The sequence below is a fragment of the Rhineura floridana genome, chromosome 4 (assembly GCF_030035675.1).
Source record: "Rhineura floridana isolate rRhiFlo1 chromosome 4, rRhiFlo1.hap2, whole genome shotgun sequence".
NCBI classification, from domain to species: domain Eukaryota; kingdom Metazoa; phylum Chordata; class Lepidosauria; order Squamata; family Rhineuridae; genus Rhineura; species Rhineura floridana.
This window is the reverse complement of record NC_084483.1, coordinates 136,449,846-136,476,316: the sequence shown is the minus strand read 5'-3', so window position 1 is coordinate 136,476,316 and position 26,471 is coordinate 136,449,846. Positions and strand designations below refer to the sequence as shown.

Sequence of the window (26,471 nt, the reverse complement as noted above, 5' to 3'; positions counted from 1 at the left end):
CACGTCTATTGTTTGTGTAGTGCATTTAATCTCCACTGCTCCAGCTCAGTGAAAATTGCACATCGTGTGTGCTTGTCCACCGTTACAACTTTTTTCTTCACGGAACTCCTTGGACTGCTTCATGGAACCCCAGGGAACTTTTGTGGGACAGGTGAAAAACTGTGGTGCATAGGATTGTACTGTGAGTGCCCTTTTTGGGCTCGCATGAAAAAGAATACACAGTTTGCAAATCAAACATTACATTGCTGTTTTACATGGAAAAATAATCTCTTCCTTAGAAAAACATTAGTCATTAGTGCTCTAAGCTAATACATGTGTCCTTTTACTTATCTACACAATGAAATTATGATTAACAATATGTGGAGTTTTTAACAGGCCTGTATGTATTCTGTGGTTCATTTCTAGGTTTAACTCTTCCTAACTCTAGCTACTGATAAACTTCAAGGGAATGAGCAATGTGAACAGTATAGCACTCCCAAAGTACTTCCATGTGGTTCATTTGCTCTTCCTGAAATTCTAGATCTTTTCCCTTTGGGTTAATAAAGGATGTCTGCTCCAGGGGTGTACAGAAATTATGCCCTTATTTTTGCAGTTTTACTGAAAAGGCAGAAAACCAACAGGTGTTTACATTTTTTAACCAAATTAGGGCAAGGGGCTGAATCCTGATTTTCAATATTCAAGACTTGCAGTAGAATAGATTGCTTTCCATGGTTTTCAGGATGAGGTAGTAAGGAGGGATAGCAGTGCAGACCTGGCCTCACTGCTGCATACCAGGACAGTGCAGGAGTGGAGCAATGGTGAAGTCAGGATGGTACAGGCACAGGAGTACCAGACTGCCACACCATCCGAGTGTGTGGCAGCAACACTGTTGCCAAGACCCAGATTCACGCCACTGCCTGTCCCTCCAGCTGCTCCTGATGATTTTGATTGTTGTAACACTCAGATAATGAGATGGGACTCATATCTATGAAAATAACATCTACAAGCCAACAACAGTCTTTGGGAAAGGATTTTGCAAGTGTGATTTAGAATTGGCCCGGATTAAGTGGAAGTGACATACCATGCAGAATGGCATGCACAGATTTGTGTTGGAGTGACAACCATGCTGCTAGTACATCATATGAAACAGGCCTCACAAGGAGATGGTAGTTGTCTGTGCAGTGAACTGACCACTATGTGGTATTTAAAAGTGAAGTAAAAGTGCTGTCTTACTGCAGTAATGTATTCCGTATTAATTACATCACAAGTTCTTAGACTAATTTTCATTAGGCTATACTAAGATATTGAATAGAACATCATTACAGAGTCATCTTAATCCCTTCCTCAGTGGAAAACCATATTAATCCAGAACTCTGTCTGTGGGATCATCTGCTGGAGGAAGACCATTTTTGTTAATTCATCCTGTGACTTTTGAAAAGCTGCTCTGGCAGGTCAGGGGACCCTTCTCCCTTTAGTAGAAGGCTTTGCTGGATCACAGTCCCTTTCATGAACAAAAGAAGAGGGGTGCCTAACTTTTTTTGGGCCAAGGACTATGTTGACCACTGGTCAACCTCCATGGGCTGCATGTCAAAGCAGGCATAGGTAAAGTGTAAAAATAGGTCTGGCAAGAATTGCTGTTGTCCAGGCTGCCTTCTGAAAGGCTCCCCCATCAGCTATTCTGCATTATTTTAAAATGCTTTTTATCATTCATTCTGCATTGTTAAATTCAGTTTTAAAAATTAAAAATATTTTTCTTTTAAAAAGGACACATTTGGGGATGCAGTCACAAAACCCTTCTTGACATTACAGCAAGGGGATCTGGTCAGTTTTTTAAAATTCCATTTTTTTAAAAAAAATGGAGAAATTGGAAGGGCACAAACATTTTGGCATCACAGCAGGGACCCACAGGAGTGGTCTCCTTTAAAAATGATTGAAAATGCAAAATTGGGTTTGTTTTTGTTGGGGGCAAAGTGTGGGTTAGCCACCCTCGCCTTACAGAATGGCAAGTCTGGATCCAGCCCTGTATAAATATCTACACAACATTTGCTTGAAATAAATCTAACTGAATGCCAAAGAGCCCTTCAGGCTACTTTATGTGAAGTTCAGAAGGGGGTCCAGTAAGCCACGGGTGTACCCACACATGAATTGGCAGTGTAAAGTGGTAAAAGTGGTACAATTATTATTCTGTTTGGCAAGTAGGGGAATCTTTATTGTGCCATTTCACATTTTGACACTTGAGCAATAATCTAGGTCCTTCCAAAGATGCAGAAATATTGATTCCCATCTGTCTTACCCTGCTGACCCTTTCTAAGGGAGAGAGTGATTATTTGGGTGCCGCTACTTCAAGTTTCCCCGAATGCCTTCTGGCAACAGCATCCAACAACCCCACTCACATGCTTTTTTTGCTTTGGAGCAGGAAAAAAACAGTGGTTAAGGAATGGCTGGCAGGGATGAGGGAAGGAAATTCTTGAATCCAGATCACAAAGTAAACTCATCAGATCCACATCTCCCATACTAATGTGACGATCAGTATGTGGCCTCAGATAGATTAGCCTAAAGGGAATGTAGCTCTAAACAAAAAAGACTGAACACCCTTGTTCTAAACCAGGGATAGTCAACATGGTGCCTTCCAGACATTTACTAGACTGTAACACCCATCATCCATGACCATTGGTCGTGCTGGCTGGGGCTAATGGCAGCTGGAGCCCCAAAACATCTGAAGTGTGCCATGTTGGCTGCCCCCATTCTACAAAGTGATCCACTGAAGCACTGTTCCAACATAACTCAAATATGTGTAGACTATGTGCTTTGGGGCAGTGGCATTGTGCATAGCCCAGACCAAAGTTGCCTCTACCTGTTATGCTACTGGAGCCAGGTCACCTAAGCTTATTGGGCATAATGTGTGGCATTAACCAGAGGTACATTCCAATGCACAAAAAGCCACCAATAATGTACAATCCTCATATTGCCAGTCATAGATCTCACTTTATTGGGCTCAGATGCATCACACTGTACACATGGTACACACTGCAATGTTACACCCAATGTATGTGGGGGAGCTGGTCGTGGGGCAGAACAGGTGGAAGTGGATTTGCGTACTCTCAAGGTATGGGCTTGTATTTACTGGAAATGCAATTGTAATGTGGCTTAAAACAATGTACCGTTTTATAAGCATGAACAAAGTATATGTCCATCTAAATACTTGTTTTTCTTGTACGTTTAGACCCTTTAAGTCTGAATCAGAATAAATTGTTTCATAGAATCATAGAATGGTAGAGTTGGAAGGGACCTGTCAGGCCATTGAGTCCAACCCCTTGCTCAGTGCAGGAATCCAAGTTAAAACATACCCAATAGGTGGCTTTATTTATTCATTATTGCAGAATTATTCATTTAAACACAGACACAGTGTTTTTATTGGGGTAACAAGTTTCATTCTGTTTTATAGATTGAAAGTGGAGCAGTCTGGAAGCAAGTGTATCAGGATCTTGGGATCCCTGTCTTGAATTCTGCTGCTGGTTATAATGTTAAATGTGCTTACAAAAAGTAAGGAGATCTAATATATATGACATTCAGTGCTGCATTTGGTACTCAAAATGGAATGCTTCATCTCTGCCAAAATAAATATTGCATATGCATTCTGTTTTATAGCTGGCATTATTTAAGAGAAAAATGTCCTAATGAAAAGACATTTGTACTATGAAATGCTTGTTTATTCAGTAGTTTAAAATTCTCTATAGATTTTTAGGACTGACTGTCCTCCTAAGCTATTTACCTGGAAATTAGTGAAATCAATTAAACTTCACACATTTATGTATAAAGAGCTATAGAATTAGTTATTAATATGTTTTTGAAAGTATATCTCTTCAAAGACAGTGAACTGTATCCAGTTGTGTTTCTTCGGTCACAGAAGGCTCTTTGATTCAGTGGAGGCTTCCATGAACAGAACAATGGGGAAAGCAATTTTCACTACTTCACACTTCCCTCTGCACCTTTTGCACTATCACCCCTAAATCTGTTCTAGATGGTTGGGAGACTCTTTGGGACACGTGGGAGGGGGTGCAAGGGACTTTAAGAGAAAGGGGGAAATTGCAAAAAATTCAATTCCCAGGAAAAAAATCCATTCCCATAAGCATCCATGAAGCAAACAGCATAATACTCTGACAATGCAATCTTATATATGTCTTCTCAGAAATAAGTCCCATCCAGTTTGATGGGTCTTACTCCCAAATAAGTGGATATAGTATTGCATCCTCTTAACTATGGTGCTGTCTGTATATCGTGCCTTGTGTAGTAACAACTACTCAGATCAAGCATGCTGTTGTTACAGAGGCTCAGAGAATGCCAGTTGTACCTGCAAGCTCTTTCCAATTTGCTTAGAAGTTAATTAAAGTTTACTTCTGGGTTTTTAGACTGACCAGATACAATATAACTGTATTTCAGACATTTTCGTTGATAAAACAAGTTAACCCTTTTGGCCATTAAGAAAAATACAAATTATTTAGCTGGTACCAGGTGGTTTTTTTAAAACAATTTAATCTTAAACTATTGTTTAGCTAATCAGTTAATATCCTTAAAGCATAGTTGTTTTATAAAGAAAACTAATGTTCCCTGACCTTTATGTTGCTGTCATCTTTTAGATACCTCTATGGCTTTGAAGAGTACTGCACATCAGCTAATGTTGAATTTAAAATGGCATTACCAGAGAAAATAGCAAGCGAGCCCTGTAAGGACCTTGAAAAAGATGTGAAAAAGCATGAAGAAGCTGAGCAAAACATAAAAGAATTCAAGTTGGAAACTGAAGGAGATGATGAAATAGTAATGAGGAAACAAGAAGTTACACCAACTGAGAATGAGAGTGAAAGAAAAGAAAATGAGACATCCTTGTCTTTGGTAAGAGCTGTTCCATTCTGTCTTGTTGATTTTATAAAACATATTCTTGTGTTCTGTTACATTAACTTGAAATTTCATTGTATTGTACCTGTGCAGTCACAGGTTTTATTGTAGCAGTAACGTACTGTATTATTACCATTTTCAGTGTTAATAAGCATACTACCTGTTAACCAGATTCACTTTGACAGATCTTTGATTGTTCTACTAAGCAATATGTTTGTGGGACCCCTGCAGAGTTCTAAACAAGGTCCAGAAAAAACTCTGTTTAGGCTGAAATCAAACACTGTAGTGTCTGGTTCATAGAATCATAAAATAGTAAGAGTTGGAAGGGGCCTCTAAGGCCATTGAATTCAACCCCCTGCTCAATGCAGGAATCCAAATTAAAGCATAGGTTATATTTGGAGATTGTGCCCCAAGAGGTATGAAGAAGACTTTTGTCTGCACACTCAGCCCTTTGCCCCTCTCTTCGTGTGGCTCTTGTCAAGCTCCAGAACAAGCCAAAATCTTAAAACATGGTTCAAAGCCTCCTTGCACACATAGAGCTCATCACATGGTCTTAAGGATTCCATGTAGCTATAACTTGCACAATACAGTAGGACCCCACTCACACGGCAGGTTAGGTTCCAGACCCCCGCTGGAAAGTGAAAACCGCCGAAAAGCAGATCAGCTGTAGCGCAGGGGTCTGGAACCTAACCCGCTGATCGCACCAGAGGAGGAGAAGATCAGATCTTCCCCTCCTTTGGCACAATCAGCTGGAGTGCGGGAGTCTGACTGCCCTGAGGAGGATAAGATCAGCTGTAGCATGCTACAGATGATCTTCCCCTCCTCCGGCACGATCAGCTGGAGTGCGGGGAGCTCCAGCCCCCCCCTCCAGCTGATCACCCCGCTGCCACCGTATTAACAGAACGCCGAAAAGCACGGCGCTGAAAAGTGGGGTGCTACTGTATGGAAAATCAGAATTCAGTGCTTCTGCTGTTGTGCTGGAAACAAACAATCTTGAAAGTGTTGATGGTATCATAGTACCTCATAATGTAAATTGCACTTCTACATGCAAAAAATGAAATTTAAAAGGAACTCAATGGGCAAGGGTTATTGTTCAGTGGCAAAGTACATGCTTTGCTTGCAGAAAGTCCCAGGATTAGTCTTAGCATCTCTAGTAAACAATTCTCAGATATCAGGACTAGGAAAAACTGTTTTTGTTTTTTTCCTGAAATGGGAAAAAAAACATTTTGAGGGATTTGAGGTAAGGGAAAGGGAGGATTCTTATAAAATTCTTTCTTAGAATAGCGAGCAAGATGGTCTTCAAAGCAGGGTTTATAAGTAATGTTCACTGCTGCAAATCTTTTGAAACCAAGATTACTGTTGGTGATGGAATTTCTGCTGCATTTGATTGGACACTAAATAAACAACACACTTAGGATTTGATATTAGAAAAGTATTTCCAAATGTTGCAGAATTCAGAACATCTTTATGTGTTTGATCCATGGATCTGTCGAGCATATTTCTCCTTCAACATAATATAATGGTTTTTGTGTAACATAGCCTTTTTTATTTGCCTCAGATTCCTTCCATTTTATGCATCAAGTGAAATAAGTTGATCAATATTTGAAAATACTCTTGCATAGTTCAACTATGCAAGAATGCTTAGAGTTTCAGACTGTCTATGATTAAATCTTACTGAGCAGTCCAATGTCCTTAAAATGTATTACTATTACTATTATTAAATGCCCACCCTTCACCAATAGGTTCCAGGGTGGGTTACAAAATCTAAAATACGATATTAAAAAGAATTAAACCAATCACAAGAATAGGGTGGGTTGTGAAAACATAGATATCAGGAGTTAAAGCCCAGGGTAAAGAGGTGTGTCTTTAGCATTCGCTGAAAACTGTATAGTGAGGGTGCCAGATGCATCTCTGTAAGGAGGGAATTCCACAACTTAGGGGCTGCCACAGAGAAAGCTCTCTCTTGGGCCACCATTCCCCAAACTTCTGAGGATGATGGAACTACCATGACGATCTTAAGAGGGTCCATAGGGAAGGAGGTGATCTCTGAGATATTTGGGACCTCAGTTGTTTCGAGCTTAAACATTAACATGAGCACCTTGAATTGGCCCAGAAATGAACTGGCAATCAATGCAACTGTTTTAGAATAGTTTAGAATAGTTTACTATTATTATTTAATTTACGAATCGCTTCCCATGAGGCATCCCAAAGTGATTTACAATAAATAAAACGTATATAACATCATTATATGTACAAAAACAGTTAAAACAATTGCATATATGAAAACAATTTTAAAAAACACATATATATATATATATATATTTAAAACAACAACACATATATAAAATCAATTCAAATCAAATACACATACAATAGGGGAAATGGTTGGTGCTGATGCGTCCTAATTGAAAAGTTAACAATTTTTAAAAAAAATAATTGTGAGCTATAGCAATGTTTTTATTTCTCTTAGGGAAGCAAAAAAAGTTTTCAGGAATCACACACTGACCAGGAAAAGGAATTAAGAATATTGAAAACAGATGACGAACCCAATGTGGAATGTAAAGAGGATGAGAAGTGTAAGGACTTGGAAAATCAGAATACCAGTCTTGAAACCGAAGAGAGGGAGAAAAAGTAAGAGTCTTTTGTTTTCAGTTAATCTTCAATTAATCTGAGGGAAGGGTTTCAAATCAGAGTTGGCTTTGATCACAAAAAGATTTAACTTAAGAGGAACTGTGTAATGGCTTAGGCTGCAATCCAATATACACTTACCTGGGAGTAAGTCCCATTGAACCCAGCGAAGCTTACTTCTGAGCATACATGTATTGGATTGCAGCCTTAGGCTGTAATCCTAACCTCACCTCAAAGTAATCTTGAATTCAATAAGATTTACTTCCATCAGTATGGTTACGTTTGCAGCCTTACTGTCAGAAAAATACAGTGACGTGCTCTTATCTTATTTAGGAGTTCCCTTTTTTCAGGGTTGGTTCAGTCTGTCCAGTTAACTTGCTCCCTTATTCTGAATACTACAGAGGAGGCATCTGCTGTCTTCTGATAAAAAGATCAGTAAGAGTGAAAGGGAAAGCAAAGAACAAAAAAAGCCCTGCTGAATCAGGCCAAAGGCCCATCTAGTCCAGCATTCTGTTGTCTCAGTGGCCATCCAGATGCCTGTTGGTGGCACACAAGCAGGACATGAGTGGAACAGTGCTCTTCCCACTTATGGTTCCCAGTACCTGGTAATCAAGGGCATACTGCCTCTGACAATGAAGGATATGAGAGGAGTAGAAATAAAAGCTAAAATAAGTGTGTAGGATAGTTTAAAGAAAAATGTATGGAAAAAACTCAAAAAATAAATTACGGGCAGAATAAGTTATAGCAGGAGTTTTCAAACTTTCTATCCCCAGGGCCCACTTAAGACTGCTGAAAATTACTGAGTGATTCAGTGGCAGTGCTAGTCACAAAATGATGACGGATGGAGACAGAGTTTCACATAATCAGATGGCAATTAATGACATTTTCTACTGATATCTTGCACATCTTTGGAAATTGTTAAATCCTTTGTTATTGCATTTTCCTTGTGGCAAAGAGTTCCGCAGCTCAGCTTCCCTCATGCTGAGTACAGACATTTGTTGTGGAGATATTGTGACTCAGCCTCCCTATTTTAGGTAGAATTGCTTATCTAGGGGCTCTGCGTGGTGAAGGTTTTTTCTTTTATCTTTTCCCCTTCTCATTCCCACTTGTCTCTCAAAGTATTTTTTACCAATCTCATGTAATTTCTCCTCCTATTCTTCTCTCACACTCAATTTACACCTTTTCCCTCCCCCATGCCAGTTTTTCTTCCTATTTACTTCTTCCTCATATAACAGCTTTCCTCTCACCCCCCCCTTCTATTCCTGGCTTATGTATCTTTATTATTAATAATAAATATTAAACTTTTATCTCACTTTTTAATTACCTTCAACAACTCCTCTGGCCCTTCCCCCTAGAGGAAGGAAACCTTCCTTCCCTCTTTGGCTTCTGAACTCTCTCCCAACCATCTTTACTCAGCATGCAAGGAGTAGCTGATGCTAGCATTGGTCCAGTTAGAAGGCTTTGACATATATGAAGGCTATGAATGAGACAGAGTAGGCAAGTGAGGAGACGCAGGCAGATGGTGGCACCAAGACCCACCTGAAAGCAGCCCAAGGCCTATTGGTGGGTCCCAGCCACAGTTGGAGAAACACTGAATTATAGAAATGTGGTCAGTGTTTTAAAATATTTTGCTTAGCTGATGTCCACCACAAGGAAAGAGCCCCTTTCTTAGCCAGAAATTAGCTTAGTATAAATTAAGACTCCATAATTTTATTATTGTGGAAAGTGGCAACATCAGTAGAATTGATACTGCTACTTGGTTGAAGTAGCTGATAAATTATTTATCCTGCCAACACTCCCCTAATTTTGCTGCCAGACTTTGACAACTATGTTGAATATCCAAACAAAATTATTGTATTGCCATTCTGCTCTGAAATGAACATGGGCGTGTCTATGATCTGGATGTCATGCATGTGGCTGGACTTAATTTAGTTGGCACTCAGACATGTATGAAAGTGTTGATGTCTTTCAGGCATAAAGGTAATTGACTGATCAATTTTGTATATTAAAAAGTATGCAAATTTATGGTATATTGTAATATATTGGAATTAACCCATTGTGTTCTCATATTTTGTTATTAAGAAGAGCTTACTGCTTTTTTATATTGAAGCTTGCGTACTTTATTATGAATTGATATTTCAGGAACTTTTTTTAGGAGAAAGGGAATATTACAGCTGAACGTATAGCATTTTTAGTTCAGTGGGACTAATAAGTTCATTTATGCTTCTCACTCTTACACGTAGTTTGTAACTATCTTAGATTTGTATATTTGCCTACAGTGACAATTGTGTCTGGTATTACCAGCTCAGTGCAAGAGGCTGTTATATGATTTGTGGTGTTTAGATGTTAGGGGGTTGGGGTTGGTTGTACTGAGGAGCTGTGAGGAATGTGGTGAAACTAAGTAAAAGGAGCCATTCAAGAGAGTAACTAAAGGGAACAATTGTGAGGCAAGAGCCTTTCTTGTGGAGCACCTTGCAAAAAGTTTTTGTAGCAAGGAAAGGAGGAATATGCATGCCATCTTTTCTTGTCCATGCTCTAGACTTAGATAAGTAAGCATGCATCACTTTTGAATATATAGGGGTTTTTTTTACAGGAGATGCAGATGTAACAATTAGTGTACTGTGTTGCCTTAAAAGAAGTACCTCTCACATTATTTACTGCATTTAATTGGTAGCTCCTACTAATATTAGTACTTGGTTTTGCTATGTCAGGGATCAACAAGCTGTGGCCCAAAGCCTGATGTGACCCCGTCCTCCACCCTGGTGTGTTTGTGTAGTATGAACTATTTATTATGTTGGAATTCTAGGACTCCCAGCTATTGTTGTTTAAATGTACATTTCTAGCCATCTTGGTTTCAGGAAAACTTTTTGATTTGATTCTCAGGGACAAACAAGTGTTATATCCTTGTATATCTAGTATATGGTAGTAATGTTATTAAAGCTTTGGTTGCCAATTTCTTGATTTGGGGCTTAGGAGCAGTAAAATGCCTCTATGTAATTTTCATATGACAGAATTGGTCAGAATTTATCTTTCTGAAGATATCGTTTGCTACATGGAAGCAAATTCTTCCTTTCTGATGTCCTGTAGCAATTCAGTTTCATGACTTAGGAAGTACAGTATTAGTAATTTGACTTTGAACCTGCAGCTTTGTGCTGTTAGCCCCTTTTTTGTTTACAGGAACACATTATTTATTCATTTATTACATTTATATCCCGCTCTTCCTCTCAAAAGGAACCCATGTACACATTAACCTTCATTTCTATGGTGGCATTAAGTCAGGATTGCACTGGCTCTGTTTCATCTCATACGTTATAAAAAGTACTTATAATAACAGCTAAAAATAACCATTGGCTTTGTGAAGCTCTTTCATATCTACATACAGACATTATGATCTGATTTCTTGTATGTTATTCATGCAATAGAAACATCTGTATATAAAGAGTATACAACTATGTATAAAGATTATAACTGTGGCCTCTAATTGCCCCTACGATTAAAAACATAGATCAGACTATGTGGTTGTGTGGTTAGTTTTTTATCAAAAGTCATGGAGATATAGCAAACAATAAAAAATCGACCCTGACAGGTTAAGAACTTTTAGCCAAACTGCTTCATCAACATAAAAGAGCTATGGTGGTGGATGTTAACAAAAACAGCTGTGGCTACTTGGATTTAATTGAAATGAAAAGCATTTTAATATAGTTGGGGTATAAAAGGAGGCTTTTATCTTTGATAATCCTAAAACATACAGTAATGTATGTGGTTATAACAAATGGTTCTAAAATATTTATTTATTTAATTATATCCCACCGTTCCTCCCAGAAGGAGCTCAGAGCAGCAACGTGTAAAGCATGTATCAAATATTTGCGTTCTACACATTATGCCACTTCTATTCTGTTCACAAATTCTAACAAATCCAAAGCTCTGATTTATCATCCCCAGGTTCTTTAGTCTATGTATCAGTAAGTTTATTAATGTATTGTCTGGGACATTTACATTTGTGTTTTACTTGTAATTTTAGTGATGGGTATCAGATTTCTAATGCTTTGCAAATGTGTGCATCTTGCTCCTGTGAGTTGTGCAATACTGTAATGCTTGGACACAGATTCAGAAGTTAGGAGGGATGGCAATCTGCTAAAGCTAACGATAGGAAGAACTCGGCGAAGCAGTGATTGAAACCCATGAAGTGTATAAAAGGAATTGTAATAATTAAGCAAAATCACTATAATTCTTTCATAAACTTGGAGATGAGCTGTCTTTCTATCATGAAATTATAGTTAATTGTTACAAAGTCAGAATCGTTTAAATTGCCATAATTGTTCCCCACCTCCACCTTTTAAAGATGTTGTGTGTCCAAAAGTTGACTGAATTTGTGCAGTTGTGGAGACGTTGCCTATCTCTTACTTTTAATGTACCATATTTTAAAGTGTAGGAAACTTCCTAATGTTATTTGGTCAGTCTGTGATAATTTTTAAGACTGGCGCAGCAAATGCACTGTCAGTTCCCTTCAACCATAGTTTGTAAAGTTGAAGTCTGATTTGGAAACATGAGTCTTCCCGATCCCTTCTCCTGTACATCCCTTCTCCTGTTTTCACCATGGAATCCTTCCTTCCTTCCCTTTATCAGCCTTTTCCATGGTTTAGTGTACATTCACACCAACACTAATAATAGTTAATGCTAATTAGAGTTTGCAAACCCACTTCAGATGATTGCAAACACGTTATTAATCATGTTTTAGTGTCAGCACAGCTGCGGTTAGGTCTAATGATGGAGAAAATTTGGACTGAGGAAGGACAAAACGAAACTGTATTTTACAGAGGCTGGTTTCTGTTGCAAACCATGATTTTCAAGGAGCCAGAGTTGGACCTTCAAAAAAGTGTAAAAGCATTTTGCATGTTAAACTGACTGTAGGTTTTTTCAGCCAGGGGAGATTATTGTATGACTCCATTAGCATCTTTTATTTCAATAACAATTGAAAACACCTTGTAAAAAAGCATGTGGGAGTGATTGCCCTCTCTGCCCCTTTCGACTCCTTGGGTATTCTATTTATTTAGTTATTTATCTTTAATTGACAAAATATATATACCGCTCAAATGTAAAGACCTCTAAGGGTGTTTTTTTTTAAGTTTCTGCAGTGGGCACCAGGGCTGCTGTAGCGTAGCACTACCATTTCCCATAATGACTATCAGTGCACAGACATTTTCCTGGTGCAAACCCCACATAATGCAATGCTGCACTTCCTACTGGAACACACTGTTGTACCATTGTGGCAGGTGCCCTTTCTCAATGAAGGAGATGGCACTACTATAGCACTACTGCATTGCATAGATCTCTGAAATACAGAGTGAGAATTGGAATTATGCTGTAGATGTTAGGGTAACAAATCCATATGTGTTCAGGTAGAACAGCAGTAGGAAACCTTTTTCAGCCTCGTTCAGAAGGGCCACATTCCCTTCTAGGCAGCCTTTCTGGGGGCCACATGCCCACCACAACACATGTAAATTTCACCTTTGTACAGTAAGATCGTTCGGACACAGACTCACACATCCGTCTCTATCCTCCATCCAGGCAAAGCAAGAAGCATTGTCAGAGTTCAAGGACACATTCCAGCCAGGCAAAAATATTAAAGGAGGGTATGAAGTAGATCCAGTGAGTGGTGTGACCTGGGGAGAGTCCCAAGGAATAGATAGAGAGGCCTGGAGGGCCGCATTCAGCCTGAGGTCCCGTCCCCCCATGCAGAATTTAGGAAAAACAAGCAGTACAATTTTGAACTACTTTGCCTCTTCGCTTTGTGTTTAAAAAAGTACTTTAGGTATATGTTTGTACTGGATTCCATGTTTTGAATGAAAGGCACTAGGGTTGATTTAGGATTTCAGAGAGAATATTAATGAATGGTTTGGAATAAAAACTTAACATTTTCAGACAGTAGAATAAAAGACAAAATTAACAATCTCTTCTGCCTAGATAGCTTTTGAGTTGTGTTATAAAAGTGGACTTGCCAAAAGATGAATTTGCTGATTTCTTAGAAGTTTTACAGTGAATAATGTGCAATGGCAGAATGTAAAATTTTGGACATAAAGGTGGAGGGTTTATCATAACTGTCTTCCTATTTAGAGAAAGATTTAGAGCATTCTGCCCTAGAACAGAATATTTCTTGTGAAAATGTGCAGCTCAAACAAATACATAGTGAAAACAAATCCTATTTCAAAATTTAACTTCTGTTTTTCCTATGACTGCAAAGGAAAAGTGGACTTCTTGTGCAATGGGACTTCCCCTTCCTCTCCTTCCCTCTGCAGCCCTGCGGACTCCCCAAATGTGCTTCAGAGGGTCTTTCAATCCTGCAGAGCAGATTTTGTGGACATGTGGTGGGCTGCAGGAGAGGAAGAGGAAGTTGCATTATGCGACTGGAAGACTATTCCACTCTCATACAGAACCCCTTTTGGATACAACTCATAATCTTTTTTGCATAGCCATATTTATAGTTACACTAAGATAACTGGCAATAGCAAGTAAAACAATTTACTGATGACTTACACTGGTAAACCCTCATTGATTTCTGCCAAATACTGTTGTTGAGTATTAGCATGAACTGAAGAAAGTTCATGGAAGTTTTTGTGCTATTATCGCAATAGATTTTGAAAATCTTAAGAAAGCTACGCATATCTAAGTCCTGTTTGAAATACTGGGCTTTTAAGTATTTCAGTGGGCTTGTCCTATTGATTTATATAGGAATAAAGTGTGCCTTTCCTTGGATTGTGTTGTTAGAGACTTGCAAATGATGTTTCTCAAGAGAGAAATTACCTGAATAAATGTTTTATATTATGTGAAGTGGCCACTAATATAGAAGTAGTTGTTACTTGGAAAGGAGATTTACACTAAGCGGGATGCAGGGGAAATTTATATTTTTCCTTTTTCAAATATAAATGAAATGCTTACTGCATTGTATAGTGATCTTTCACACGCTTAAACTAATATTCAAACTGGTCTTTTAACAGTATTTACTTTCATGATTGTCAAGTATGTTTATTCCCTATAAATATTTTAATGAAGTTGCTGCCTTTTGTTGTTGCTGGCTGGTTTCCTACATTTTCCCTTTTTTGAAGGTTGAAGCTCCTGTTCTTTGGGACAGGTTTTACTTCAACTGCTTGAGGTAGCTTGCGTATGGGAACTGCTTACATCATCATCTTATCTTATTATCTTATTGATGTACTTTTTGATTCTATAGCTCTAATGAACTGGCCCTTCAGTTGTCTGCTTTACAACACTGCCATTTTTGTACTATCATTTAGCCAAAATCTTCATATTGCTGCAATTTTTTGAAACCCATGTAAGAGCTTACAGGCATCATCTGCTATGCAAATACTTTTTCTATTAGGTTTACCAAAATTGGAATACAAGAAATCTAGCTTTTGTCTGTATGCAGATATGGCAAAGTAAGGTTTCTTGAAGGCACACTGGCCTATCCTGGCTACAGTTTCCCTAAGGACATCTTCTTCATGGTATTCAGTGCTTTGCTTCTTTTCTATACAGCAAGATTTTCAATCTGGGAATAGAATGCTATGGTCTTCATAGTACAGATCTACAAAAAAAAAAAAGATATATTGAAAAACATGGAAGCATGTATTCTTGACAGTTCTGCTGTTCCCTGAAGTGAATATCCTTGACTTTGGTTATATCTTTGTATCTTCCATCAGTGATTGCAAATCACTCTTCACCCCTTTTAAATATAAATATATATATTAAAAAATGATCTCTGCTTTTACTTTCTTATGCATCCTGGTATTTGCTTCCAGAAGATGTTACAGCCTGCTCTGAGGATTTGAGGATTATTTTATTTCCTGAGCTTTTCACACTTCCATATTTTTTTCAAGCTTTTCTTTGCTACGTTGAAGGTTAGAAAACTCACTTTAAAAGAAAAGCAGGAGAACTGAAGAGAGCCAGTGGCTGTGTTATGCCTTTTTGTGATTAAACAATGAAGATTTCATAATATCTTAAAACAAAAATGTATATAATGTTAAAAGGATATAGGAACTCATTCATCAGTGTGTTGCCTTATATTTAATAGATTTTTTTAAAAAAGTTGAAAGCACTGATAATGTAAACTTGTTAGAAAGCAGGGGGTAGATGAGAGAGATGCAGGTGTTCATAAAACCTTTCTAGATAAGAACATCTCTTAGAATTTCCAGAAAATGAGAATCAGTTACTAACTCCGCACATCCCATAGTGCTTTTCTGTTTGCTTTTAAAAGTCTGAAAACCCACCACCACCATGCACTGCTCAACAAAATCAATTTTGAGGTGGTCATTTGAGTGTGCCTCTCTATATGCTGCATGGGGGGGGGCTACTGTTTGAAGAAAAACAATTTAAAAATCATGCTTGATGAGCTCAAAATCCCTTCAGTTGCCATAACAGACCCTGAAATAGGTTGTATCATGGATAATTTTGACTCCCGTTGGACATATGGGCATGTTAAGATTTAGTTTGGTCTGGGAGATGGATCCCTTTTTATGTGGGAAAAGCATCTGAATTATAATGAATTTGTATCCTTGAACATTGGGAGAGGAAACTATATTACTATTTGTTTATATGAGAAAGGGCTTTTATGAAATATTTAAAGTTTAGATAGTATATTCCTAGCAGAGCCTTTTTCTCTAGTTGAAAACTGTTCAATAACATTTTACCACAGTTTTGAGATTTTCTCTAGGTAGTGCTCACTTATTAAGCATAAATGTTTTTAATCTACACACGATGAAGTACGTACGCTGTCAAATTAAGTTTATGATTTGAGACAAATTGGAGGGTAGATACCAAGAAGGGGTGTGAATAACACAGGAGAGAACAGCATGCATAACTGAAACTTTGCTATCTCTTCTGGTCACAGCAGTTCACCCTGACTAAGAGACAAACAAATTTTATGCCAAATAAAGCCTTAATTCTTCAGCAGTAGAAACTGCTATGGCAAAAGCAGCTAGGAAAGCTTAAGCTGCTCATGTGGTTCTCTCTCATCCAACTTGTCCCCTTTTGGGATTCTTGCCAAGGCTTTAAAAAAACAGCCCTTAATTTTGGATTAATTTTGCCTCTTCAAAATTTAGGATTAAATTCAGTGGGAAATGTGGCAAACCTGCTTAGCACTTCTAGAGAGAGAGAGACCCCAAAAGATATCTATTTTTAAAGCATGATAAATATTGGATTGAAAATGTAGACCACTACTTTCTATGCCTACCAGGATCCAAAGAGCTATTTTATGCACGTGCAAGGGCATGGATGTGTCCATTGAGATTTTTAAAACACCTTTCTGTGAAACAAAAAGACACACACTCTCACCCTCAATCACAAAGTACTATTGAAATTCCTCTTGGTTTCCAAAGAGATTTAATGCGAGGCATGGTGTGTTGCTGCTGATTGAAAATCACAAGTCCAAAGGCTCTTTGAGTGTGCGGAATTAGTTTAGCAACCCAAGCATACCTCCTTTCCAGGCAGTTCTTTACTAATTAATGTCCTGTAACAAAACAAAAAAGCAGCCCAAATGTATATAGTATTATATACTGTATTTTGAAGGCTAACTATGTCTTCACTGAAGAAGCACACAGTGAAAATTTCAGTCTGAACTATATGTATCTGCATTAAGAAATATGGGCCTGGGCCCAAGATGGGTGGGGGGAAGATTTCAGCTAGGAGTAGTCAGCTTCATTAGCATCATAGCATATGAGTGCATCTTTAGTCTTCATAGATGGTGGTAGACGTTATTTCATTAGATCAAATCATCTTTTTAGATCTTCAGTTAGTTTTAAAGCTTCTTTCTGTCAGTGTCCTGGTTGCTTGGCTGTATTCTGTCAGTTGACAATATAAATTAAAATTTCTCATCTTTTAAGGAATTTCATATATAGACACACACATATATATATATGGAGCCTGCTGTTCTTCACCCTCTATGCATCCACAATATTAATCAGTATACGCCATTTGGCACTGAACATTTTTTCAATATTTTTATTAACTGACATTTTTTAAACCTTTCAAGCGATGGCACCATTAAGGAGGAGGAAGAAGATGATGAAGAAGCAGAAGAGGAGGAGGAAGAAGAGGAAGATGACCACAATGACAACAATGAGGAAGAAGAATTTGAGTGTTATCCACCAGGCATGAAAGTCCAAGTGCGGTATGGACGAGGGAAAAATCAAAAAATGTATGAAGCTAGTATTAAAGATTCTGATATTGAAGGTGGAGAAGTCCTTTACTTGGTGCACTACTGCGGATGGAATGTGAGGTAACTGAGATTTAGCTAGTGATTACTTCCTTAAAATTACTTCTAAAATACACTTGTGTATTTTAAATACACTGAATATTGGATTTTTTTTCAATATTGCTGCTCTATGAAGATCATTGTACTGTATAAAATTATTTATATTATAGGATATGATCACAGCAACTTAGTAGCATATAGTGAAGAAAAATAATCTTGTTCGGACTCCCGTCTCAGCTTTATTTTAATTACTACGTAACAATGAAATGGCTTATAGATCCTCTGTCTGTTAGTTCTGCTCATCATGTAATGATGGGAAACACAGCTAGTTCTCTACACATTTCTCAAAATCTAGCATGGAACACAAAACATTTGTTTTACTATGAAGTGGAGGTGAGGTTTCATTTGGAATAAGTGGATTTCTTTTTGGATGAATGCGTGCATGCAAGAATCTATAGTTCATTTTCAGCGTTCAAACCAGATGACCAGCCTCTCTGAGTACCTTGATTCCTTATGTGCACCTTTGCAAACAGTTGACTTTCACTTGGTCAGACCTGGTTTCTTGTTGCCATACACTTCTGAAGAAGATTCATCTTTGCATAGTTACTTACGTTACTGATTTTATATCTGAGCATCTTCCTCTTATTATGGCTTGTTGCCATAATTTAGTGCTTTTGGAGAATGGTGGGTTTAATCTTTTGCCAAAAATGTTCTTGACATCTTTTATGCCATTAACTGAATTTTCTAGTCTGAGCCGTTCCCATATTGCTGAATCCTCAGGCTCTTTCAAAAGTTTGTTTTATGGATATGTGCTTTGCAAAGGCTTTTGTAACAGGCTCCATATTTCTCGTTTAATACTCATATGGACTCCTTATCATCTTTCCTTGCCATTTGGATCTGTGTTATTCTTATAGTTATTTTTGTCTAAGAAGGTTGGAGAGGCGCCACATTAGACTTCTCTAGTGTTAGCAGAGTCAGCCAACATGAGTCATTGTTGGAAAAATTTGTCATCCTACCTCCTCTTTTTTCATAATGGAGCTATGTTTAATGAAGTCATTGCTAATCAGAAATAATAGGCTGATATGAAAGATTCTGATTTTTAGGCTTCTTGCAGTGTTTTGTTAACTGTTGCCTTACTCACATGCACCTTCAATCCAAATGGAGCATTATTGCAAAAGAATAAAGTCTTGAATTTTATGTTCAAGTATAAGTGGTGATATGCAGCGTATGATTTGCTTACTGACACAGTGCACTTTCATAAAAACCTTTAATTTTCTTGTATTTTATTTCCTTTGGAAGGAATGTATATTTTAGACTACTCAAGCAACTCTCTTCATTTCTCTCTAGCATTAGCAAGAAGTTGAAACTTGAGCACAGTTTTGCAAGCTTCGCTTACTTCATTGTGAAAGAAATGTTTTCAGTTTAATTTATAGGCCAGTATAAGAGACAGAAGAACAACTGTAGTTAAGATTTGAATCGATGCTGGTTTTAGTAGGTACAAGGTACAATTTGTGAGCAGTTTATAGTTACAAAGTCTTAAATCGTGGCTTGGGTAGTTCCTGTTGAACGTTAAATGTATCCTTATTTGAAACTCTTGCTTTTGAGGGAAAGATTGAGAGAGTACTTTTATATATAACATAGAGAATCCTCTTTATTCATAGGATCATTGTTTAGTTACTGGAATTTAAAAGGGTGTTTATTATATATGTTTAACTTGGAGTGTGATCCTAAGAAATGTTGTACTCAATAGCAGATACAGTATAAAGGCAATGTGATGCTATTTTAAATTTCCCCTGGAAGTCATGCTATGAGACTCTTGCAGAGTTCTACAAGTAATGCAAACACTAAATCTATAGCTTAGACTTCTCAGGCTACAAAGATAGAGAACAGAGTAGACCTTTTCATCCTGGAATCTCGGTATACAGTGCTGATCATGTATATGTGTGTGAGAGGAGAGAAAGAGAACAAAACAAAAAAAGTGTTTTTGCTGTCGCTGTGTTCTTCATGTTCCAAGGGGAAGCAGTTTCATAATGAAAGTAGATTGTCATAGTTCTCTGTAGCGTCTCACCCCCCACCCACCAAAAAAGAGTGAAATGAGATGGCTACATGTGTATTTCAACTTATAATATAGAGAGAGCATGCCTCACATCAGATAGAAATATTATTTTATAAAATATTAGTTAGGAATATTGTGACTGTAGAAACGTCATTGTTGGTTTGCAGTTTTTTTAACCCTTGGACAGACTATGCAAGTTGACTGTACATTGATATTTATACTGATGCTTTAGGCTAAAGAGCCCATGTTTATTCTAAGCCAGTGTTTCCCAAGCTTTTTCCCCCAATGGATTGCTTGAAAATTGCTGAGGATCTTGGCAAACCACTTGAAAACTGTGAGGATTTTGGTGGACAACAATGACTTTTTTGCCTGTTGCATCAGTTGTAATGTGCTGTGTTAGATGCTGTATGACTTTTAATTGTATTTTTTTAATTTCTTTTATAGTATTAGGGTTAGCATTCTGTAGAATTCAAGTTGTCAAACAATAAAATACCATATAAGAAATAAAAGAAGCAATAAAAATACAATTTAAAAATCAATATGAATATTTTATGTGGACATGCCATTAGACCACCTGGATGAAGCTCGTGGATCACTGGTGGTCCACGGACCACAGTTTAGGAACCCTTTAGGAAATCAAGAAATTGTCAGCTTTGTATAATCGGATTTATTTGTTTGTTTGTTTGATTGATTGATTGATTGATATCCCTCCCTTCCTCCCAGCAGGAGCCCAGGGTGGCAATTAAATGTTTACAGTACCAGAGACAGAAAGGGTGGGGAGGGTCTAGTACAGCCTTTCCCAGTCTTTGGGTCTCCAGAGACTGCTGAAGTACAACTCCCATCAGCCCCAGCCAGCATGGCCAGTGGGTGGGAATGATGGGAATTGTAGTCCAGCAGTAGGGGACACAATGGTTGGAAAAGGCTGGTCTAGTACATCCTTCATATATTTGTGCATTAGGAGACACATAATGCTTAGATGAGTAGGTAGTTATTTTGTAGGATGTGTCAGCAATAGATAAAGGTAAATTCCTCAATGATCGGAGTGGTTGTTTCTGCTCTATTAGCCAAAGACGTCGTCTTCTTTTCTGGAATTAGTGAAAAAAGAAAATAGCACTGATTCATACAATTTCTGTTCAGACACTTTTTGAGGTGGGGAAATATGACCTCCTTCAGCCTGAAACAGTTGTTAACCATGAGTTTACACGGCTTATGTTAACAAGGTGGTAACTCATTCATACTTCCTCTTTCTGTTGAATTTTGAATGTCAAGCCATTTTCATTCTGTCTCCTGAGAAGTGTGACTGTGATTGCCAGAATTCTGGAGGATATGCTATTAGTAAATGCAAATAATCTATGTATGGTTGTGCATGTGTTAAATATTTTATTTTTCATTTTATAAGAGTTATGTTGAAAACATAAGCTACATTTAATTTACATGAAAAGTGTCTGAACCATCCCAAAGAGATTACTGGAGATGCATGTTTTGTTTTTTAAAGTTAGCATCCACACTGGAACCAAACCAGACAGTTGTAATATACCAATGAACCAGAACTTAAATATAACCCTTTTTTAAAAAGCAGTTTAAGTCTTTGAATTTAAAAGCAGTTGTCACTTATACACAGATGACCAATTTGCTCTCTTTCCTGGTTCTCTGCCACTGACTCTGAGGTCTTCCTTGTTATATATTGTCTGACTGGTGTTGGTTAGAAAGAATTGTGGTAAAACTGAAATAATTTAGTTGTATTAAATGTAGGCATACAGAATGAAGTTGCCCCTGGTCATTCAGCTTCCCCTAGTCATTCAGATCTATAGTCTTGCAGTGTTATTTTTTTATTCTAGTTGTGTCCATGGCGAGTATGAGTGAGGGTTGCCGCCTGACTCACCATGTTACTGTTAGGCCCAGATGAGTGGCTTCTGAGTCTAGCTTCATTATTTATACACTTCAAGCAAGAATCCTGTAGTGCTCTCTACATTGAATGGCTGTTGATGTTTATTAATCTGGCATACAACATGGTATCTATTTTTTGTGATTAATAATTAAATGAAGATGACATCAGTAGATTATCTCTACAGAGATTATTTTCCACCACCTCATGAACAAATCAGCACATGTATTTTGCTACCAGTGTCTGTGAGGCTCTTTTTTAGGCAGCTTCACGTTAATTTTTAAAGGTGCACACTTAAAACAGTGTGAATGCAACAAAGAGGAACACTCATCAGAGTGCAAGGATTAGCTGAAGTTCCTATTGAGTATACATTTATTAGCAAAAACAGGATTGTGATGTGTGAAATAGGCCTTAGTGTTCCAGTCACAATTAAAGCCATCCTTTACATAGATTTCAATGGGTCTATTCAGCATACAGCACTGGAATGGATGGTATCTGACTCTCAGTGTCAAAGCAGAATTTATTGCTTTTGATTGGGCATTTTCTGTGTTTTTATGTTTAATATAGATGAGTTGATGCTGCTTTCTTTAAAGAAAGTATGAAATATGTTCTGAATAGGAAATGCTAGCTTGAAGCACTTTTATAGTGAATGGCCTTGTTGACAAGGAACTGTGCACTAGTGTTTTGAATTTTATACATTGTTGAGAAAACTACAGAAAAATTAGGGTAGTTGGTACATATAAAGATTTTACCACAAGATGTAGTGATGCCCATCAACTTGGATAGCTTTAAAAGAGGATTAGACAAATTCAAAGATGATACAAAATTCAAAGATCAATGGCTATTGGCTATGTTCTACCTCAAGTAATGGTGTTGTATGCCTTTGAATACCAGTTGCTGGGAATCACAAGTGGGGCAAGTGCTGTTGTGCTCATGTCCCGCTTGCAGACTTCCCATAGGCATCTGGTTAGCCACTCTGAGAACAAAATGCTGGACTAGATGGCACTTTGGTCTGATTCAGCAGGGCTTTTCTTAGGTTCTTAAAAAGATCTTATCTTAAAGGTTTTTTTTAACCAGTACCTTTGGATGTATTGTTGTAATAGTAAATCTTATCCTAGCCTTGTAGATGGTTGAATTTATGGAGATAAACTATTGATAGTATAAAATAACCAATAGTACTGATTTTTTATTCTTACTCGAAGAAATTGTTCCAATAATCTGCTTATCGTATTGCTCAATAGTCTTTCTGGTGTCCAATTTGCTTTTCCCCCTGCAACTCTAAGGTCTATTAAATGGAGTCAGGAATAATGACTGACAGTGGAGGGAAGAACCTGAGGCAACTGATGGCTCAGGAAGTAGGGTTAAGTACTTCTTGCACCCCATGAGTCATACATTGGGATAACTTGCAGATACAAGTACAAATCTATGTATGGGTTACTACAGACCAGAAATTCTAAACAAAAACCTAAAACTGCCCAGCAGAGCTGTAATACCCATTTTGTAGGTGAGGAACTTTGGAAGCTAAGAGATTTGCCAGCCATAGCAGATTTTTTAAAAAAATTGCAATTGTTAAAAAATATCCTGAGTCAGAAACCGTTGCTGATCTACTACACATCATCCAAAGCTCTGACAAGATCCTGATCCACCTTCTTGCCCTACTTTAGAATATCAAAAGTGCTTTACATATATCGTCTTATTGAAAACCTTACAATAACCTTTAAGGTAGAGTTAGTATTATTATCCCCATTGCGTAGCTGGGGGCTGAGACAAAGTGTTGGTTCAGATATAGTGCTATACTATGGTTTAGTGCTATGTGGATGAGCCCAAGCAAGCCTTTGCCTTAGCAAAACATTGAGCTCACATGCTCTCCCCTTCCCAAGGCCAGGAAGAGGGCAATTTGCTTTGTTTCAAAATTTATTTATTTATTGCATTTGTATACCGCCCCATAGCTGAAGCTCTCTGGGCGGTTTACAACAATTAAAACATTAAAAACAAATATACAAATTTAAAAACACATTTTAAAAAAGCAATTTAAAAAAGAATTGTGTTATGTGCAAACCAAGAATCACAGCCTACAACAAACAACAGTTAGTTGCTAATGAATCTGGCTTGTTTAGCAACTAATCATTCTAAGACAGGATTCTAGGTTTGCACGTTACATTGCTGAGATTCTTTGTCAAAAAGTAAACTCTCCAGAAACCTCCTTTCTGGCTGTGCAAGTGGAGAGGGAGCATGTGAGTCCAATGTTTTTCTCAGGTTCACTAAGGCTCATCCATACAGTGCTAAACTATAGTTTAGTGTTATGTGTGAACAGCCCCAAGAGAGTGAGTGCCTTGCTTAAGATAATCTAATGAGTTCAAGGCTGATACAAGATTAAATTTGAAGCTCAGTTTCTAAGCCAATATATTATACTAGGTTTCTTTGTGTTCCAGTTCATTTTCTTGGGACACAGAAGTCCTCTCGTTCTCTAACTCTGGTCAAACTCTGCTGTCTCTCCAAATACTCCATTTAATACGGAATCTCCTTCAACAGCAGCAGAAAGCTAACAAGACTATTGAACAATAAGATACGCAAATTATTGGAACAGTTTTTTAGAGTAAGAATAAAAAATCAGTACTATTGGTTATTTAATACTATCATTAGTTTATCTCCATGAATTCAATCATCTACAAGGCTAGGGTAAGATTTACTATTACTATCAATAACATCCAAAGACTGTCCACCCAGGCTCTCACATATTCTATAAAAGTTAGGTTATTGTTACTGTTATTCGTGTAATATCATTTCTAGTGGAGTGTGTGTGTGTGTGTGTGTGTGTATATATATATATATATATATATATATATATATATATATATATATTTGTTGTTCCTGTATGCCAGACATAGCCAACCTTGTGCCCTTCAGATACTGTTGGACTCCAATTACCGTCATTTCTGACCATTTGCCATGCTGGCTGGGGCTGATGGGGCTTGGAATCCAACATCTGGAAGCACCACATTGGCAACCGCTGCTGTAGACCATGCTTTGAATCTTTCTCAAAATGTAAGTTTATGTATGTTTATTACCTTGTAGGTATGATGAATGGATAAAAGCAGACAAGATAGTGAGACCAGCTGACAAAAATGTGCCAAAAATAAAGCATCGGAAAAAAATAAAGGTAGATCTCTTTGAACTACTACTGAATTTATCATATGAATAGGAGGAGGAGAGAAGACTACATATTTTGTACGTCACCCAGAGTGACTGGTTAGCCTGCCAGATGGGCGACTAAGAAATCCAATAAAAAAAATTAAAAAATAAACAATCTCTTATTTATGACAGCAGCTATTCTAGTCGGAGGGATATTCAGTACCACAAAAATAGAGTTTTATATTTATTTGTCATTATGTACGGCGTAGTGGTTAAGGTGGACTATGACCTGGGAGACCACGGTTCGAATCCGCACACAGCCATGAAGCTCACTGGGTGACCTTGGGCCAGTCACTGCCTCTCAGCCTCATGAAAACCCTATTCATAGGGTCGCCATAAGTCGGAATCGACTTGAAGGCAGTACATCTATGTTTTTAACTCTGAGTTACATAATGCTTCTGATTGTGAAGGACAAAGCCAAAAGTCCTGTATCAAAGTCATATTGTGTTTGGCAACTTATTAATTGAAACACACCAGTAGGCACAGTAGTACTTTTTATTGGCCCAGTTGTGTTAAATGAGATAACATTTTTGTTTATTTTATAGGTTTGTATCCTGCCCTTCCTCCAATATGGAACTTGCAAGATTTCCATTCTCAGAGAGCTTTTTCCAAGCAAATATGAGAAATCCATAATAGAAAAAAACGGCAAATTAGTAATGCAAACATCCAGAGTCTGTTTGGACTAAACTGTGACTGTTGCCAGCATATAAAGAAGCTCTTCTCCTGTCTATAGTTATCACTATGTTTTGAGGTGTCCCCTGAATAGAACTTAGAATAGACTGCTTGGTTAGATTATTGTTTCCCAGAGAATAAACAGGACTCACAGATGGGTCTTAATAATGTTCTGTCTTGTCAGGGTTGAATCCAATGATATCGCTCAGCTGACTAAGGGTTCCATCAGCAGAACAGGGAGGAAAACAATTTTCAGTGATCTCCGCCCCACGCAGCCCTTCACACCTCTCAGTTCAGGAAGGTCCCCTAACCCTCTGGAACAGATTTAGAGGGAGTAGGGGCTGCGGGGGGGGGGGTTGGAATTGCAAAGAATTGCTTCCCTCTCCATTTCACTGATGGGAGCCTTGGTCAGCTGAGCAACACCATTGGATATAACCCTCACTTAATAGATTTAACAATAGGTCCTTAGCATTCTGTAGTTAGACACAGTGTTCATTCCTGATGGGTGAGAAACATTTGTCCCTCCAGCTCTTGTTGGACTACAGTTCCCATTAACCTTGACCATTGGCCATGCTGGCTGGAGCTGATGGGGGTTGTAGTTCAGCAACATCGAAAAGACAAAGGTTCCCACCCCTGATGAATGAGATGAGAAGTGAAAGGATCCTGCATCACAACAGAACTGTAGACATGTCTATTCACCTATCTGGGATTTGTATTTTTTGTGTTTTGTTTTGTTTTGTTTTGTTTGACAAATTTATTTTCAAACAAAGGTAAAATTTCCCTTATGGAACTCTAGTAAAAAGCTTGAGAACTGCTCCACACAAGGTGCGATACTTTTCCATGGGATTTTGATTTTTTGCTCAAATTACTGTTAAGTCTATTATAAGATAACCTGTATTGGTTCATTAACAGAATATATTTTT

The 26,471-nt window shown here is 37.8% G+C and overlaps 1 protein-coding gene across 6 annotated transcripts in view; it reads left to right on the top strand.

Annotated features, from left to right (window-relative positions):
* ARID4B (AT-rich interaction domain 4B) overlaps window positions 1-26,471 on the top strand; it is a 141,278-nt gene that overhangs the window by 102,701 nt on the left and 12,106 nt on the right. For 5 of the 6 annotated variants that reach the window (XM_061624525.1, XM_061624524.1, XM_061624526.1 and 2 more), the window contains 5 exons: window positions 3,425-3,522; window positions 4,617-4,869; window positions 7,343-7,503; window positions 17,522-17,767; window positions 24,760-24,844. In XM_061624525.1, the coding sequence (XP_061480509.1) occupies window positions 3,425-3,522; window positions 4,617-4,869; window positions 7,343-7,503; window positions 17,522-17,767; window positions 24,760-24,844 (843 nt within the window). The remainder of the gene's footprint in view (window positions 1-3,424; window positions 3,523-4,616; window positions 4,870-7,342; window positions 7,504-17,521; window positions 17,768-24,759; window positions 24,845-26,471) is intronic. The other variant, XM_061624528.1, reaches the window with a different exon arrangement.